The 15,547-nt window shown below is 41.0% G+C and overlaps 1 protein-coding gene and 1 long non-coding RNA gene across 3 annotated transcripts in view; one reads left to right on the forward strand and one right to left on the reverse strand.

Moving 5' to 3' along the window:
• The first annotated feature begins 410 nt into the window (after window positions 1-410).
• Window positions 411-7,605, forward strand: LOC132694761 (uncharacterized). Its single transcript, XR_009617470.3, has 3 exons — window positions 411-569; window positions 1,898-1,953; window positions 7,524-7,605. It is a non-coding gene; the product is annotated as an uncharacterized LOC132694761 (long non-coding RNA).
• The window catches only part of LOC132694759 (pregnancy zone protein-like), a 47,379-nt gene continuing 35,198 nt past the window's right edge, over window positions 3,367-15,547 (reverse strand). For both annotated transcript variants that reach the window (XM_060658456.3, XM_078450107.2), the window contains 16 exons: window positions 15,410-15,531; window positions 14,676-14,727; window positions 13,629-13,712; window positions 13,171-13,347; window positions 12,806-12,893; window positions 11,544-11,700; window positions 11,114-11,188; window positions 10,519-10,699; window positions 9,405-9,628; window positions 7,612-7,830; window positions 7,320-7,447; window positions 6,227-6,317; window positions 5,474-5,542; window positions 4,617-4,719; window positions 4,098-4,139; window positions 3,367-3,541 (listed from right to left, as the gene is read on the reverse strand). In XM_060658456.3, coding sequence (XP_060514439.3) covers window positions 3,519-3,541; window positions 4,098-4,139; window positions 4,617-4,719; window positions 5,474-5,542; window positions 6,227-6,317; window positions 7,320-7,447; window positions 7,612-7,830; window positions 9,405-9,628; window positions 10,519-10,699; window positions 11,114-11,188; window positions 11,544-11,700; window positions 12,806-12,893; window positions 13,171-13,347; window positions 13,629-13,712; window positions 14,676-14,727; window positions 15,410-15,531 — 1,835 coding nt within the window. In that variant the 3' untranslated portion in view covers window positions 3,367-3,518. The remainder of the gene's footprint in view (window positions 3,542-4,097; window positions 4,140-4,616; window positions 4,720-5,473; window positions 5,543-6,226; window positions 6,318-7,319; window positions 7,448-7,611; window positions 7,831-9,404; window positions 9,629-10,518; window positions 10,700-11,113; window positions 11,189-11,543; window positions 11,701-12,805; window positions 12,894-13,170; window positions 13,348-13,628; window positions 13,713-14,675; window positions 14,728-15,409; window positions 15,532-15,547) is intronic.

Below are 15,547 nucleotides of genomic sequence, written 5' to 3' on the forward strand. Positions count from 1 at the left end.
TTTGAAGCCTGGCCGTTTGGGCCCAAGAATGTTTGCTGAGACTGGGAGCTCTTTGGTTCAGGGTGGCCTCACATAGTCATTTAACTCAGAGGTCCTATCTTTCCCCTGGGTGCAATGAGGGAGAGGACCCCAGATGCCCACTATCTCGGGTCACACAAACCTCCACCCACCTCCTGGTTTTGGATTCTCCCTGCCAGCTGGGCTCCTACTCTTCCCTCCCTGCAAAAGACTTCTTTCTTCTCTTCATGAGCGCCTAGAGTGATTTGCTCAGATAGGCAGGGCTTTCACATAGTTATCTTTAAGCAACCTCTACTTCTGACCTTGAAAATTCTTTTAAGGCCAAAGAACACAAGGTCCTGGCTAGGCTTTGAAATAGGGAAGGGAAAAACAAGGGATCGGAATCAGCACAGATCACATTCTTTGCAAATCCTTTTGAGGAGTGAAAACAAAACACCAGTTCATATTTCAATAAGTTACCCTTCCATGTTATTCAGGGAAGGAAGCTGGGAAACAGAAATATTTCACTTATTTTGGGAGAAGCAGAATGAACATGCAGAGTTTCAGTGCAAGTATGTGTGTGTGTATGTGTTTGTGTGTGTGTGTGTGTGTGTGTGTGTGTGTGTATGTGTGTGTATATTTTGGGGGCGGAATATATCATATATATATATATATATGTATATATATATATATATGATATATATATATCTTTTGGGGGGAAAAAGAAAGGAAAAGATAAAGGGAGAGAACAGGCTAGTTATCATTTTGGTAATTTCCATTTTTACACGTACATCTCTATAACCTCACATTATTGGATAAAAACATGCAGAGACTTCTGGTGCTTGGCTCCCATGTCATGATTTTCATGGAAAAATTTACCATCTCCCTGATTTCTTCTTTGGTCCCTATTTGATAATGCCGTTACTATCCCACACATATATTTTCCCTGTTTGTGCAAGCAAAAATATGGTCCTAGAAACATGGAATTTTAATCCTAGGATTCAATAAAGAGCCCTAGCATTAAAAGACTTAACTCTTTTTCTGGGAACTGTAAAATGTTAGAAAAATATGTTAATCTCTGGTTCTTACTTCTCCCTTTCCTTATGTAAAAGTGGATCTTGACCTCATAAGAAAGGGATCAGAATTCGTAGTGATAAATTACGAATAAACTGTGTTTATTCTTCTCTCTTTGGAAAACCTAGGATGAAATAAAAAAGCATTCTGGATTAGGGAAAGGATTTCTTAGCCTCCTGGCTGACCTGCCCTCCCATCCTCCCTCATGTCTTCCCATCTAATCCCTGTGATTGAGAAACCTCTGTTTCTTACCAAATTCTCACGTTTGAATTCAGATCTTTTGGGTCATCTTTAAAGATTTCTTCTAAATTTTCCATTTTGAAACACTGTGCCTTGATTCTGAGGAAGGCCAAGGAGAATGGTTTTTCACGCTGTTTCTAGTCTTTTTTCAGGAACAGAGAATTAGATTTCATTTTTTTTGGCAATGCGACTTCATAGGAAATATTATATTCATGCATCAGGATGCACAGAATATCTAATTATTTCTCTCTTTCTGATGTTAGCAATCACTGGTGTTCAAGACTTAGATACATTATTTCATTATGAGTTGCAAAATGGGTTTAGATAAAATTAGAAAACATAGAAAAGTCTCTGAGATGTTTAAAATGCTATGCAAGTATAAAATTACATCAATATTGAATTTTCCTATGAAGGAGGAGGAGGAGACCCACATAAGAGAGAAATAAAAAGTAAATAGACAAAATTCCTCCAACCCTTATGGGTTGAGAATTCTTTGATAAAGAGGACAACAATTGAAAGATAATTGGGCTTCTGAATAAAATGTACATCCATTTCCCTCCTTTTCTTTTCTCAACCCCTTTTAAAGGATGCTGAAGACAAGAAGAAACACACAGTAGGGCTGAAAGTGAAAGGGGGTATCAGGTAAGAGTTCTCCACCATTACCCTCCACAGAACATGGATTTTAGCAGTTATGAGAGTACACTGGGGGGAGTTGGGAAGTCCAATGGGGAAGTTCTGGCCCACTGTTGGGAATCCAAGAATAGATGCACTGAAAAAGGTAAGAGGAATATTTTTACTTTGCCTTCATCACCGTTCCCTAAAGCAGCACATTTTTGGTGGCAGGAGAGACCCCCGTGGCCTGCGACTTTTCCCATGGGGGTAAGTGAGAACATACTGAGTGCCCCATTAAAGTTGGGCTTGGTCATGTGACTTGCTTTAGCCAATAGAATGCAAATGAAAGTTATATACACCACATTTGAGGCAAAGCTTTTTTTTTTTTTTTTAATGTTTATTTACTTTTGAGAGAGAGAACTGGAGAGTGAGCAGGGGGAGGGGCAGAGAGAGAGGGAGACAGAGAATCCCAGGCAGGCTCTGCTCTGCCAGTGCAGAGCCCAATGTGGGGTTCAAACTCACGAACTGCACCATGAGATCATGACTTGAGCCCAAATCAGGAGTCCAATGCCCAACCGACTGAGCCACCCGGGTGCCCCTGAGCCAAAGCTTTCTGAGCCATTGCTTGATTCAGCTCTTTCTCTTTCCCCTCTTCCATGAGAATAGTTTATCCTCATAACAATACTTTGAGATAGGGTCTGTTATTCCCATTTCTTTGTGAGGAATCCGAAGCAGAGAGTTGAGTAACAGCCCCAGTCATTCAGCTGGTGAGACAGGGATGGAGTCAGAATTTGACTCTAGGTAGTCTGGCCCCAGTGTCTAGATTTTAGCCACTGCACAATACTGCCTGTCACCAACACATTTTCTTACTCCAATCACTTTAGTCTCCTGTGAAGTCCATTTCTGATGGACTTTCTTTTTTTTTTTTTTAATTTTTTTTTTTAACGTTTATTTATTTTTGAGACAGAGAGAGACAGAGCATGAACGGGGGAGGGTCAGAGAGAGGGAGACACAGAATCGGAAACAGGCTCCAGGCTCTGAGCTGTCAGCACAGAGCCCGATGCGGGGCTCGAACTCCCGGACCGCGAGATCATGACCTGAGCCGAAGTCGGCTGCTTAACCGACTGAGCCACCCAGGTGCCCCAACTGATGGACTTTCTTAAGGACGAAGATAAACATTTCTTGCTTCCTCTCCAAAAATATTTATGCCTAACTAATCAATACTACTTACTTACCTCCGTCTAAACAAAAGCTTCCTAGACCAATGAATGAGTTTTTTCCCTAAGATTTCTCAGAACATAAACTATTTTCAGTTATTCTCTGTTCGACTTTATATGCAATAGCCACAGCTGAACTATCAGCAGATGTTACACATCTGTATTCTTCACATTATTTAAAACAACATAACATTTCATGTAAGCATGTAATTGATATTTGATAAATGAACGATTGAACAAATGATAGCTTGCCCAGAAACATATATTTATTCAACAAGCCTCTTTGATGTCTGTTTCACAGAGACAAACGACTCCATTTCTTCTCAACAGAAGTATAGGACAGGGAATCCAACAAAATATGGAGCCTAAATACGGTCTTCAAACATTGCCATGCTCTGCATCTATGGAGGGAAGAGAAACATAGGAAGGTGGTGGGGTTTCCTCAGGAACATTCCCTCTGCTGAGCCTGGGCTAGAACAGGGGTTGGCACACTTTTGCTGTGAAAGGGCGTATGGTAAATATTTTGGATGTTGCAGGCCATGTGGCTTATGTCATAACTATTCAACATATGAAAACAGCTGTAGAAAATAATGCAATGAGTGTGGCTCTGTTCCAATAAAAACTTCATTTACAAAAATAGATGTTGGGCTAGATTTGGCAGGAGAATTAAATAGTTGTCCCTTGGGCTGAAAGGGACGGATTAACTGTGATGTAAAATGTTGCCTGTCCGTGATAGCTATCCTACAAACAAACACGCAAACAAAACCTATTGACTTTACTGATAACGGTGTGGCTATCTGAAATTGGAGAGGCCACGGTTTTCTCTTTGTGTGAGAATGTGCCACGTGAACTGTCTTGGGTCTAGGAAAAGACTTGTAGAGAATTTTAAATTTAGAAGAAACTTTAGGGAGCATAGTTCATGCGGAATGAGGGTGGTCCTGGCATGTGACCTCTTACCTATGCTGCAGGGGGCGATGTACTCAGCAATGGCAGACTCATCTGAAAGAATCGTTGGATGAAAGGAGACAAAAAACAAATCTATAAACGGGAGCCCATACTAAGTCTGTTCACTTTACTTTTGGAGACAAGTACACATCAGGATTGTCAAAACTCTACATAAATACACAAGTGTTGAACAGGATAGTTAAAATATCTATATTCGAACATTCACCTGTCATAAACTGCCTTTCCTCGTTACATTATCTTTTTATGTGGATTATGTTCCCTACGTCTCTAAAATATTTGAGAGCAGTGTCCAGATATTATCTTTCTTCTTAAATTTCTAAGTTTCTGACTCAGTAGATAGTGATGAATTTGTTCCACTAATAGTTGCTACAATATGTATCTTAGAGCAAAGAGACAAACAGATGTAGCACTGACCGAATGGACTAAAACCAAGATCTGTTGTAACAACGGATTCTATTTCTTGGCTCTGGGTTGAGACTTATTTAGTTGTTTCAGTTTCTTCTCACTTACCTGGCTCATAGTAATCATAGACTTTGACAATCGCTGCCTTGAGGTCCCTTACTGGGATATCTTGCAGAACCGTGAAGGAAAAGCTGAGTGTCTGATTTGTTACCTAAAAGGACAAGTGGGAGGAATGAAGAGTCTAGAAAGTGTCCTTCCCTCTTCCTTGAGTAAATTATATTCTTTCTTTGCTCTCTGACTCTCATGCACTGGTGTCTTTTAGGTGAGCAAACATTTATGGGTGACAAGATGGATTTCACATGCAACTTTGGAAACACTTTACTGTGACCAAAATTCCCCAGATTTTCTCCTAAATAGCTGAGACAATCTACATTCTCTGGTAGGCTTAGCTATGAGATTAACTCTCTGGGCCTGTGTGAGTGTTTGCCAAGATGCAGAGACTTGGCTTCGTAACATCTGTAATTATCAAGCTATTCTTTTTGTGTGACTGGATAAGACATTCCCTTTGCTTTATAGTCAGATTTGAAGATATTCATGAAGTCTACATTTTATTTTATCTTATAGAGGGATGTATCAGGATGTTTACACTATCATTAATCAACCACTATCGTACATTTATTCTTTGGGGGGAGGTCTTTGAAATAACAGACACAATAACCTTTTTGTTCATTGATGTTCTACTTGCAATTTCATAGACATATTCATTTTCCAATTTGAACATAATTAAAGGGAGCAGAACACTCCATGGGTCTAAAAGGAGATTTTTATTCTTTTAGAATAAAGGAACGTTCTGGAAAGGTGCTACTAATTACTGCTTACCTCATATTACTTATTTTCTAATGAAGAGACCCACTTGAAAAGACCACCATGATGTATAGTCTCAGCCAAAATGTCAGAGCTCTTACCTGTTCCACATAAATGAGGACATGATTATTGCTGACTTCCGTCCTGCTCACATGACTAGATCTTTCGAGCTGAAGAAAATTAGAAAATTTAAAAAATTAGCAAATGAGAGAAGATTGTAGTAAGGGACAAATGTCCAAATGATGTCAGGGATAGGATTCTTATAAGTCATTTTCATGATTAAATAGCCAGGGTACATTAAAGATATAAAACATGGGTGGGTGGGGGGCGGAAATCACATTTGGATACAGGCTTCAGTGTTATCATGTCTTGACCATGAAAAAATCATCTGGCTTTGTGTGATGAGAAGGAAGCCAGTATTTTCAGATCAGGATTTCCATCATGCTTCAATATCCAAATAACACATTAGACCCTCTGGCATCTTTAATGATTCTAGTTCACTTTGATTCTGTCATTGCCAAATGTTTGAGAGCATATCAGCCAATCTGATACTTAATCAAAGTCTGTCTTTCTTGCATTGTTATAGTAAAATACAGCTTTGTACCCATGTGCTTTAATTCCCTAACTAGACTGCGAATGGCTTAAGGACAGGGACTCCTCTTGGGTTTCTCTGGTATCACACAAGTCCCTCGGCTTAGAGACAAATAAACAATTATTGAATTTAATTTCCTGGGTTTGAGAAAAATATTTTGGGGGCAGGATGATAAAGATAAGGCTTTGCTATTGGTAGGCTTCTAGTTTGAATATACAGAGCATCCTTTGTTTGAAATTTACTAGGCTTAAAATTCACCTACCATTTTTATTGTTGGTTTCAAGGGGATAAAACCAGATATCATCTTCACATCAACAATCACCATATTGGAGACAGGACGGCTCCCTGTGTAACTATAGTGTCAAAGGGAAAAGGAGTAAGGGCTTTGTATGTGAAAGAAAGCCAGAGTCCCTCCTTCAAGACCTACCATAAACCTATCTTCTTGAAGTTTTCTGTGACATTATGACTCCTAGAAATCTGTGTTCCCCAGACATGTATGACACTGATGTTTGGAACCCTGAATGTATATAAGATCTACTGTTTACTAAAATCATAGATGTTTAAGCCCCAGTCCCAAACTATCAAATCCGAATCTTTGGGAATGGAGCTTAGTAGTTTGCATTTGTTAACACATGATAGTTTTTGGACACTTCATCTATATGTTTGTTATTTAGTAGGTATTACTTTAATATTTTTAATTAACTTGAATGTAGCATGTCTCCCAGAGAGGCTCCAAAGTGTTGTAAGATCGGATAGACTTTTATACTTTTATGCAAGTAAGATTTGTTTTACAATATCAATATCATTAATATTAGTTACATAGTATTCTATTGCTGCTATGTTTTCTTAGGGTTCCTATAAGTTTTTGATGGGTTATTATAGGGCAATTTCTATATCTTATATGCAATTTATACTTCTCTTTAATATTAGCATTTGCTATTTATCTGATTAGAAAAATAATAGAATATAATCATTCAGAAGAGGTAAAGAAGACTTTCTTCAACCTAAAGTACAAATCTTTGTGGAAAATAATTTACTCTTCAGTGATGCGTTGAACAAAAATTAGCGTAAAAGTAGGGAATTTTTAACATTCGAATAGTCCACACTTTTTATTTGACAGTTTAAGACCAGACTTTGCTTTTAAAGGCTTTGGAAGTATTACTGAAACTTTAAGACAAAAAAAGTTACTAAATAAAAGAATCACTTCATGGTGATAGAAGGCTAACTTCATTAGTAGATATAACAGCTTTAAATTATACCCACCTACTAGTATAGCTTCAAAATATATTATTAAATACTGATGGTTCCAAGTAGCTTTTAGACTCAGGATTGCATGATTCAGCCATAAGTCTTACCTGACACTCAGTGAGATCTGGAAGCTGGTGTGAGCTTTGGGTCCATCACAAGTTTGGGGTACAGTCTGCACCTTCAGAGTAAATGAGGAGTCCTCCTTCTCTGGAAGAATATTGTATTTCATGGATGCCTGTGGAACGGCAATGCACCATCAGTTTCTCTCTTTGCCTGGAACGCCTCACTTTTTCATCATTTCACTCCTCCAGATTTGCCCTTTCCATGTTCAGAAACGAGAGACCAGGACTCCTCTTTCATTCGGTAAGGTTAAAATTTCCAACATAACTTGAGTCTCACCTGAAGATACACACATCTGTCCCCAGTCACCGTTATGGCATATTGCCCAGGCAGCTCTGGCAATGAGACCTGATGCAGTAACAGGAAGTTGGTTTTGTCCACTTGGAAATTCGTGAAAAATGTCTGTGAATTCCGAATGGTCACCTGTGCAGCTTTCTCAGTCCTGGTGAATGTGGCTGCTCCATATCTGGACAAGGCATGGAGAGCCACCACCGTGTCCTGGAAGAGAAGAGTGGAGAACCCACCCCCAAAGAGTAAGTTTTTGGTAGCAGGGACTGCCCCCAAAGTCTGTGTGGGTTACCACAAGGGGATGATGGCTTTTTCCCCCTGAAGTATACATCTGCTAATTGTGTTTCCTTTTTCTCTGCCTTTCACGCACTATCAAAGTTATGCTACAGTTTCCGCAAGTGAAATAAAAGATTTCTGATGCCAATTAGCCTGGCAATTTGTTTTCACTTGTATTAGGTTTGTCCTAAGGGACTATTCCCCTACGTCCAGAGATTACGGCCTACCCTTTCTCATCAATGGTGCTCCTGGCTATAGCTGTCCAAGATTGGGTCTAAAATTGACAAGTTAGGAAAAAGAGTGAATGGTGTTAATTTAGGTAGAAGAGTGACTGAAATTGGCTGCGAGTAGTGATATGAGACCATTGCACTTTCCCAAGTTTCTTTCCCACTTTTATATAGCGTATTTTCACTTCCCACACCTAATTTCTCTGAAAAATAAAAGTCCCACTATGTACATCCTAAATATTGAAAGAGCTTTGTAGGAGGGAAAACCCAGATTCCCTGGATATTTAACACAATCACTCATATCCTCAGTAAAATAGTTCCAGAATTGTGGTAGGAAAAAAAGAAAATTCCAAGAACTTCAGCTTTGAAAACAAAAATTGGTTTAAAGGGAGAACACATTTCTCAGGGCAGGCAGAAAGGCGTGGAGAGGCTGGCTAGAACTTCTCAATCATTCTGTGGAGATCAAAGTGAACTCTACTTGGTCACTTCCCTTTTATTTTCTTTTTAATTTTTAATGTTTATTTATTTTTGAAAGAGAGAGAGAGAGAGAGAGAGAGAGAGAGAGAGAGAGAGAGAATGAGCAGGGGAGAGGCAGAGAGAGAAGGGGACAGAGGATCCAAAGCAGGCCCTGTGCTGCTGACAGCAGAGAGCCTGATGTGGGGCTCGAACTCATGAACTGCAAGATCATGATCTGAGCTAAAGTCAGACACTCAACCTACTGAGCCATCCAGGTGCCTCGGTCACTTTCCTTTTAATCACACAATTTTCTGGTTCACCTTAGAGGATTTCTTGTTGGAAGAATCCTACAGGAGCCAAGGACACTGTGTCTTATCCAGTGGCGATTTTACCTTATCTCGACTGAGAGTAGGTGGGGTGCTATGGGCCATCTAGTGGGGAGAGGAAACGGGTGCTGCTAAACATCTTTGGTGCCCAGGACAGCCCCTCACAACAGTGTTTATCTTCCCCAACATGTCAGGAGCACCGATATTCAAAAACCCTAGTCTAGAGTGTGGCCAGCGACCCATGTGTGTAAGCTTTAGAGAGGGCTGATGTTCATGGTCATTAGCCACATGGATAGGGTGTCAACATAGCACTTGGGAAAAGCGTTTTGGGGGAATGTCTCAGGTCTGTTTCCTTCAGATTCCTACTGTCCTCAAATATCCCTAAAGAACCCTCCCCATGATTTAATGGTCTCTTCTCTTTTCCTCGTAACTGTTCTGTTTTCAAGCTTCCCATCTGCCAAGTGAATCTGGAAAAGAAGACTATTTGGGAACCACAGACCTGGGTGGAGGAGAAGCCCCCGTGGGCATTCTGTTGCTTTAGGATCCAGCTCACGATGCCCGTGGCCGAAGTCAGGTCCTCGGAGGTCGGGCCGGGCTGGGCCGTGAGGTGAGCGAGGAGCACATAGGAAGTCATTTCCACCTCAGCTGAGGGAGCCTGGGGCTGATAAAGAGGCCCCACTGGTGCCCTGGGTTTCTCAGGTCGCTCCCAGTGGACTGAGTTGCCTTAAGGGTAAGAAAAAGGATGATGATTCACAGATGATACATGAAAACACATTTGTATCATGGGTAGCTGAAAATAATACAGGGATGGAGTAAGGTCCTCTCTGCCACAAGCCCCACAAATTCCCTGAGTCACATTTCCATACTAAGCTTGGTTTAGTCCTGTGGGGCTAAGTTGAAGAATGTTGTTGGAGGACAAAGCACGGAACATCCTATTTTTATTAATTTTTTTAATGTTTATTTTTGAGAGAGAGAGAGAGAGAGAGGCAGAGAACGATGGAGACACCGAACCCAAAGCAGGCTCCAGGCTCTGAGCTGTCAGCACAGAGCCCGACGTGGGGCTTGAACTCACAAACTGTGAGATCATGTCCTGAGCTGAAGTCAGACGCTGAACCGACTGAGCCACCCAGGCACCCAAAAGAGTTCCCTTATTGCTTGAGATATTTCGTGGAAACTGGAGGATAAATTGGAATATAAAACCTACGCATTGATCCCAGAGGACTTTTTGTGATCATCTCTTTTGCAAATAGAGATAAAAACACTGTGAAAATGTTATTGCACTTCCCTGAGTATGGCTTTTTTGTTGTGCCTCTTTTCATTCGAGTATAATTTCATTCAAGCAGGCAGATACCATGGGAAATATATATAAATTTAAAATATATATATATGTCGCAGTGAGGAATAAACTTCCACAATTTACCTGCAGCACTGTCTACTACGTGACACACTGTATAACGTATGACATTGCAGAGACGACATTTTTATGAGAGGTGCTCTGATTTCATAACACCTGAGTTGGATAAGGAGACTTGTTACTTTCAGCAGGAACACAATTCTCTTTTTGCAGTGTCAGGGGAAGAGGAGGGGGACATTTGTTGACCATTCGCTCTCACCTTCTTTCACAGCTTCCTCCCTAAGAGAGTCCAGTATTTCTCTCTTCTTGTCTTGGTTTCCCACTAGGGCAAAAGCGTAGGCCAACAACGCCTTGGTGTAGCTATGGCTCCCATGGGTCCCCTCCTTTGCTGTGTTCCAGGCAGACTCCAGGCAGAAGAGGGCATTGCGAATAACCAGGTGCTGCAAAGACCAGGAGGTAATGATGTCAAGCTAGGGCAAGTCGCGGATGGAGCGGGCCCTGGGTTGGACATCGAGTGACAGATGTTATTCACGGCTGTTAGCCAGCCAGGTAGACAGCCGGATATCCACGATTTTGAAGTTGAAAAAGTGTTTTAAATCTCTTAGCTTTATACTTAAGTCTTAAAAGAGTAAGTCTACAGAACCTGAGTGTTTAGGATGAGTTTTGTACATAGCCTGAGGGCGTTGCTAGGCAAGTATAAGTTCCCTTTGCTGGATTAACCACAGAGCTCTGTGAGCTGAGAAATGCCTCTGCATTGAGCGAAGGGAACTTTGAGACTTGGCTTTTTGTAGGGCGTGTTCAGACATCAGGGTTGTAGTTTTCATGGTAGGAAGTGGAATTGAGGTGAATCTTACAGTGGCAGGGAGAGGAATTTCCAGAAGAGCAATAGTGACATAGGCAGAGAGGGTCACTTCATCTTCTACTCCTCCCTGTGTAAAGAGGAAGAGAGAGAGAGAGAGAGAGAGAGAGAGAGAGAGAGAGAGAGAGAGAATTTTTATTAATCCCACTTTAAGATGTTAGTATATTCTTTTCTGCTGTTTCATGGAGATTCTCCTCAGTATCTGTCTCTATCAAGCAAATTAACAGCCTCATGCAAAGTACCATTTCTTTCTTCTCAGGTTTCACATCTTCAGGTTTAACATTCCTTCCCTGATGCCCTCTCACAAAATACTGCACTTCATCTTTGCAACCCCTCTGTGCCTTTTTTCCTCCCATCACCTTTGGAGGAATGTTAGCATGTGTGTATCATTGTGAGGTTCGGGACAAGTACTCAGAACACTTCACCTTAATGGCATTGTTGAGCAGAGACCCAGAGCTCCTGAAACAGCCGTCTTCCTTCTGCCTTTGGGAGAGCCAGCTGAGGGCTTGGGTGATGTGTGCTTCATCGATAAAGATGTAGGTTCGAGCCTGGGAAAAAGTCTTCAGTACAAAGGCTGTGAGCCTGAGGAGTCAATGAACTATTACTGAGAGTCTGGAGACTTTGTCTGTTAACGATACTCTTTTTGTTTCATCGCAACCTGTTGTCGAATGCATTACCAACTGGTCCTGACTTCCTAAAGCATTTCTGTGTCACTTCAGAGATTCAGGTGTCTCCTAGTGTTCTTGGGAAGTTGAGATATTTGCTCTCACATTCTGGATTTTCTGTATTTATTTCTTCTCACAGATTTCCATTTTTAAAGTTATTTATTTATTTTGAGAGACAGAGAGAGAGAGAGTGCTTGAGCAGGGGAGGGGCAGAGAGAGAGGGAGAGAGAGAATTCTAAGTGGGCTTGTGCTGACAGTTCTGTGCTGATGTGGGGCTTGAACTCACAAACCATGAGATCTTGACCTGAGCCGAAATCCAGAGTCGGATGTTTAACCGACTGAGCTACCCAGGCTCTTTTCACAGATTTCTTACCTCCTCTTATGCAGCTAATAGTCTAATGAACTGCTTTTAATGTCCTGCCTCAGTAAATATTTCACCTCGCCCAGCTTCTCCACCACTTTCTGGGTCATTGATTTCCTCTCGTTTTCTTTTGTGGTCTGACTTCTTCAAGATGGATGAATAGAAAAATAAATAAATGAGTGGATGGACAGACAGGTAGATAGATGGAGGGACAGATGGAAGATAGATGGATGGACTGACCACGATGGATGGATAAACAGAGAGACAGACAGACAGACAGAGAGAATCATTTAGTAGAAGTTAGTAAAGGACACTCAGTGAGGAATGGCTACGGTTTTTCTTGCCTGTCTCTAGTGTCTCTCAGTGCTAAGCAACAACTTAAGAGGGAAAAACCACAAACTTACAATGGTCTCTTAGCAACACGAGAAAGAAGAGACGCTTGGCATATTAGATATAAAAAAGAATCAAGTTCCAAGTGTTCTCATTTCTGCCACCTATTAGCCGTTTATACCAGAGACATTTATTTATCCATGTTGTATAGCATTTCCTCCTCTGTAAAATGAAGCGGCTCTCACTTCACAGGGTAGTTGTAAGAATTAAATAGGCTAACATATGTACATGCTGTGAGCTCATCGTTGAGACTCAGATTTTCTTCTCTTACCAAGTGTTGCCCTGGCTCCTGCCATATTGCTGTCCAAAGGGGCTGTAGGAACCATCCTGGTGTTTGTAGTTCAGCTGTCTCTGGTAACCTGGAATGAAAGGTTCAATTAGTTCAAGAAATATTACAGAAAGGCAAGCCACCCATACGTGCAGGTTGGTCAGAAGCCCCAGACATTGTACGGTCTCTTGTGCATAGGATCTGTCATGGTGATATGGATATGTCACAACACAACATCCTATCAAATGTTGGGAAAGTTGTCATTTCCCCCAAAATCACCATCATTAGCTTAATATCTGGTAATATGATTCAAGTTTAATCGGGAAAAATCTCATTAGAGTAACAAAGTAAACTCGTCTTTGTCTCACCACTGGTAAGATAGCCAAGGGCCTTGGACTTGATCTCCGCTGTCAACTGTTGGGTTTCATTCAGATAGTTCAAAACATAGATGTTCGGAGCAAATAGGGCCATGTTTTGTTCTCCACAGCCATAGGGCATCTGGAGGAGATTCTGTATATTTTGCATAGCAGAACCTAATATGTCACCTGGGGGATGTGAAAGATTAGGTGTCAGAGTAATTTCAGCTCGTAAGTAGCTCACACTATTAAAGACAAGTGATTTTCCTATTTAGTATAGATACTATCATTTAGGCAAGGGAAAAGTTCTATTTAGAGAGTGAGACTTCCAGAATCCCAATAGAAATAGATACTATCAATAAGTTGAGATTTCAAGCACAAACATAGAAAGATAGATAGATAGATAGATGGAAAAAAATGTATTATGGCTGATCTTTTGTCTCAAGTTTTCTGGGTGCAAGTTGACTCACCCAAAACTGAAAAGGAGGCTCTGGCCGATTCTTTGACCACGTTAGGTGGGAGCTTCAGAGATAACTGCTCAGATATTTCAGTGCCTTTGGAAACAGACAACCCATATCAAAAGACGGCATCTCTTACCGCAATATGATGTAGTGGTTAGGAGGGGGTCAGAGCCACCCTGCTTGGATATGGTACCAGTCCTGCCACTTACTAGCTACAAACCTTGGACAAATTCCTTAACCTCTTCATCGTCCAACTTGCTCGTATGATGATTCAAGGAAGAATGCATGCGAAACACGTGTGCATTAGAACAGCCTCTGCAACATGTCGTATCTCAATACACGTGAGCAGTTATTATGGTTGTTATTATTATATTCAGCAGTAGTGTAATTATGTCTCCTTCAGGGACTCGGGGTCCAAGGGATAAGGACTGTGGCTTATGGTGAGATCACCTTTAATAGTCCAGCTCTTCTTGGTGCTGTATGACTACCAGAGTCCTTTCCCCTCTCACTTTGCTATGTTTTGTGTTGCCGTGCATAGTGGCTCTCTCAAAGGAGCCTGGGAACTGGTGAGGGTGTACAGTTCTTTGATTTAATGGTACAATTCTCTGCTTTTATTGTTCTCTGAGTTTATATTTTAAAATGGTCCTTCTCAAGTGACAAGAAAAGCGTCATACACACTATGACGTAGCGCTAATACGAATGTGGTAATGTAATTTGCAAGGTACAGGTGTTTCTTAGTGATATGACAAATTCCCGATGTAAAATGGGTTTTCTCTTTGCCATGAAAAACATTTTTTTTAGTAAGATGAGTACAAAGTGCCACATATTTCATCATCAACTATTTTAGGGAATATTATTGTCATTCATACTTATCATGACTTTGCTCTCCTTCTACCTAAACTATGACACTCTAAGCTACTATGTCTTGACTGGTTCACGATCAGTCCCTGGGCTACGGAGGTAAAGGCTAAATGTGAACTGAGTTTGCACTGTAACTTGACATACATATCCCTGTGAGGCGTTATTCTCACTATGATTATGAAGATTGACTGTTACCTGAAGCACAGATCATAAAGTTGAAAGTCTTTTCTTGCTCAATACCTTCAGGCTGGAGTAAAAAAAAAAAAAAAAAGGAGAAAATGGATAAATATCCAGGTTTTTGAGGGACAACCGTAGATTCATTGCATTGAAGGCTGGAATTTACACTAAACAATCTTCACATCCCACTTATTATCAAATTACTATAAATCCATACAATTCGAAAAACCAGGGAGATCTGCAGAGGAGGAAAGGAGGGATAATAAGGAATGAGAATCAAAGGTACAAGGGGTGAGAAATAAGTGAATCTTAGAAGAGAGGTAGAGATCAAGAAAAGAGAATAGTTCTAAATTAATCTATGAAAAAAGTATTTACAATAAGCTAACAAGGTTAGTTAGCAAAGTTTACTATAACACTTTTTTTTCATATTCTATTTTATTTTAGAGAGTGAGCAGGGGCGAGGGGCAGAGGAAGAGAGAGAGGAGAGTCTTAAGTGGGCTCCACATTGTGGAGCCTGACACGGGGCTCGATCTCATGGCCGTGAGATCACGACGTGAACGAAAATCAGGAGTCGGGTGCCTAACCGACTCCCATAAACTTTTAGGACAGGAAATTCCGTTAGTCTTCCCAGGGGCATTGTGTGAGTATGGTATAATTGCCCTTTATTATCTCAAGAATATGGCCATATTTTTTCATTGTTGTTATTGTTAGGGTCTCAGAAAAATATGTCAAAGTGGTCCGGACCGACCTACCTCCACCAACAGGGTTTTGATGACCGTGTCTTTTCTCCCCATCTCAGGGACCTCAGCAATCTCATTTCCACACAGCTCGAGGGACGGCACTGCCTCTGCACTCACCGAGAAGTTCACACTCCCTGGAACAGAAAAACG

Source organism: Panthera onca, chromosome B4, assembly GCF_046562875.1.
Source record: "Panthera onca isolate mPanOnc1 chromosome B4, mPanOnc1 haplotype 2, whole genome shotgun sequence".
In the NCBI taxonomy this organism is placed as follows: Eukaryota; Metazoa; Chordata; class Mammalia; order Carnivora; family Felidae; genus Panthera; species Panthera onca.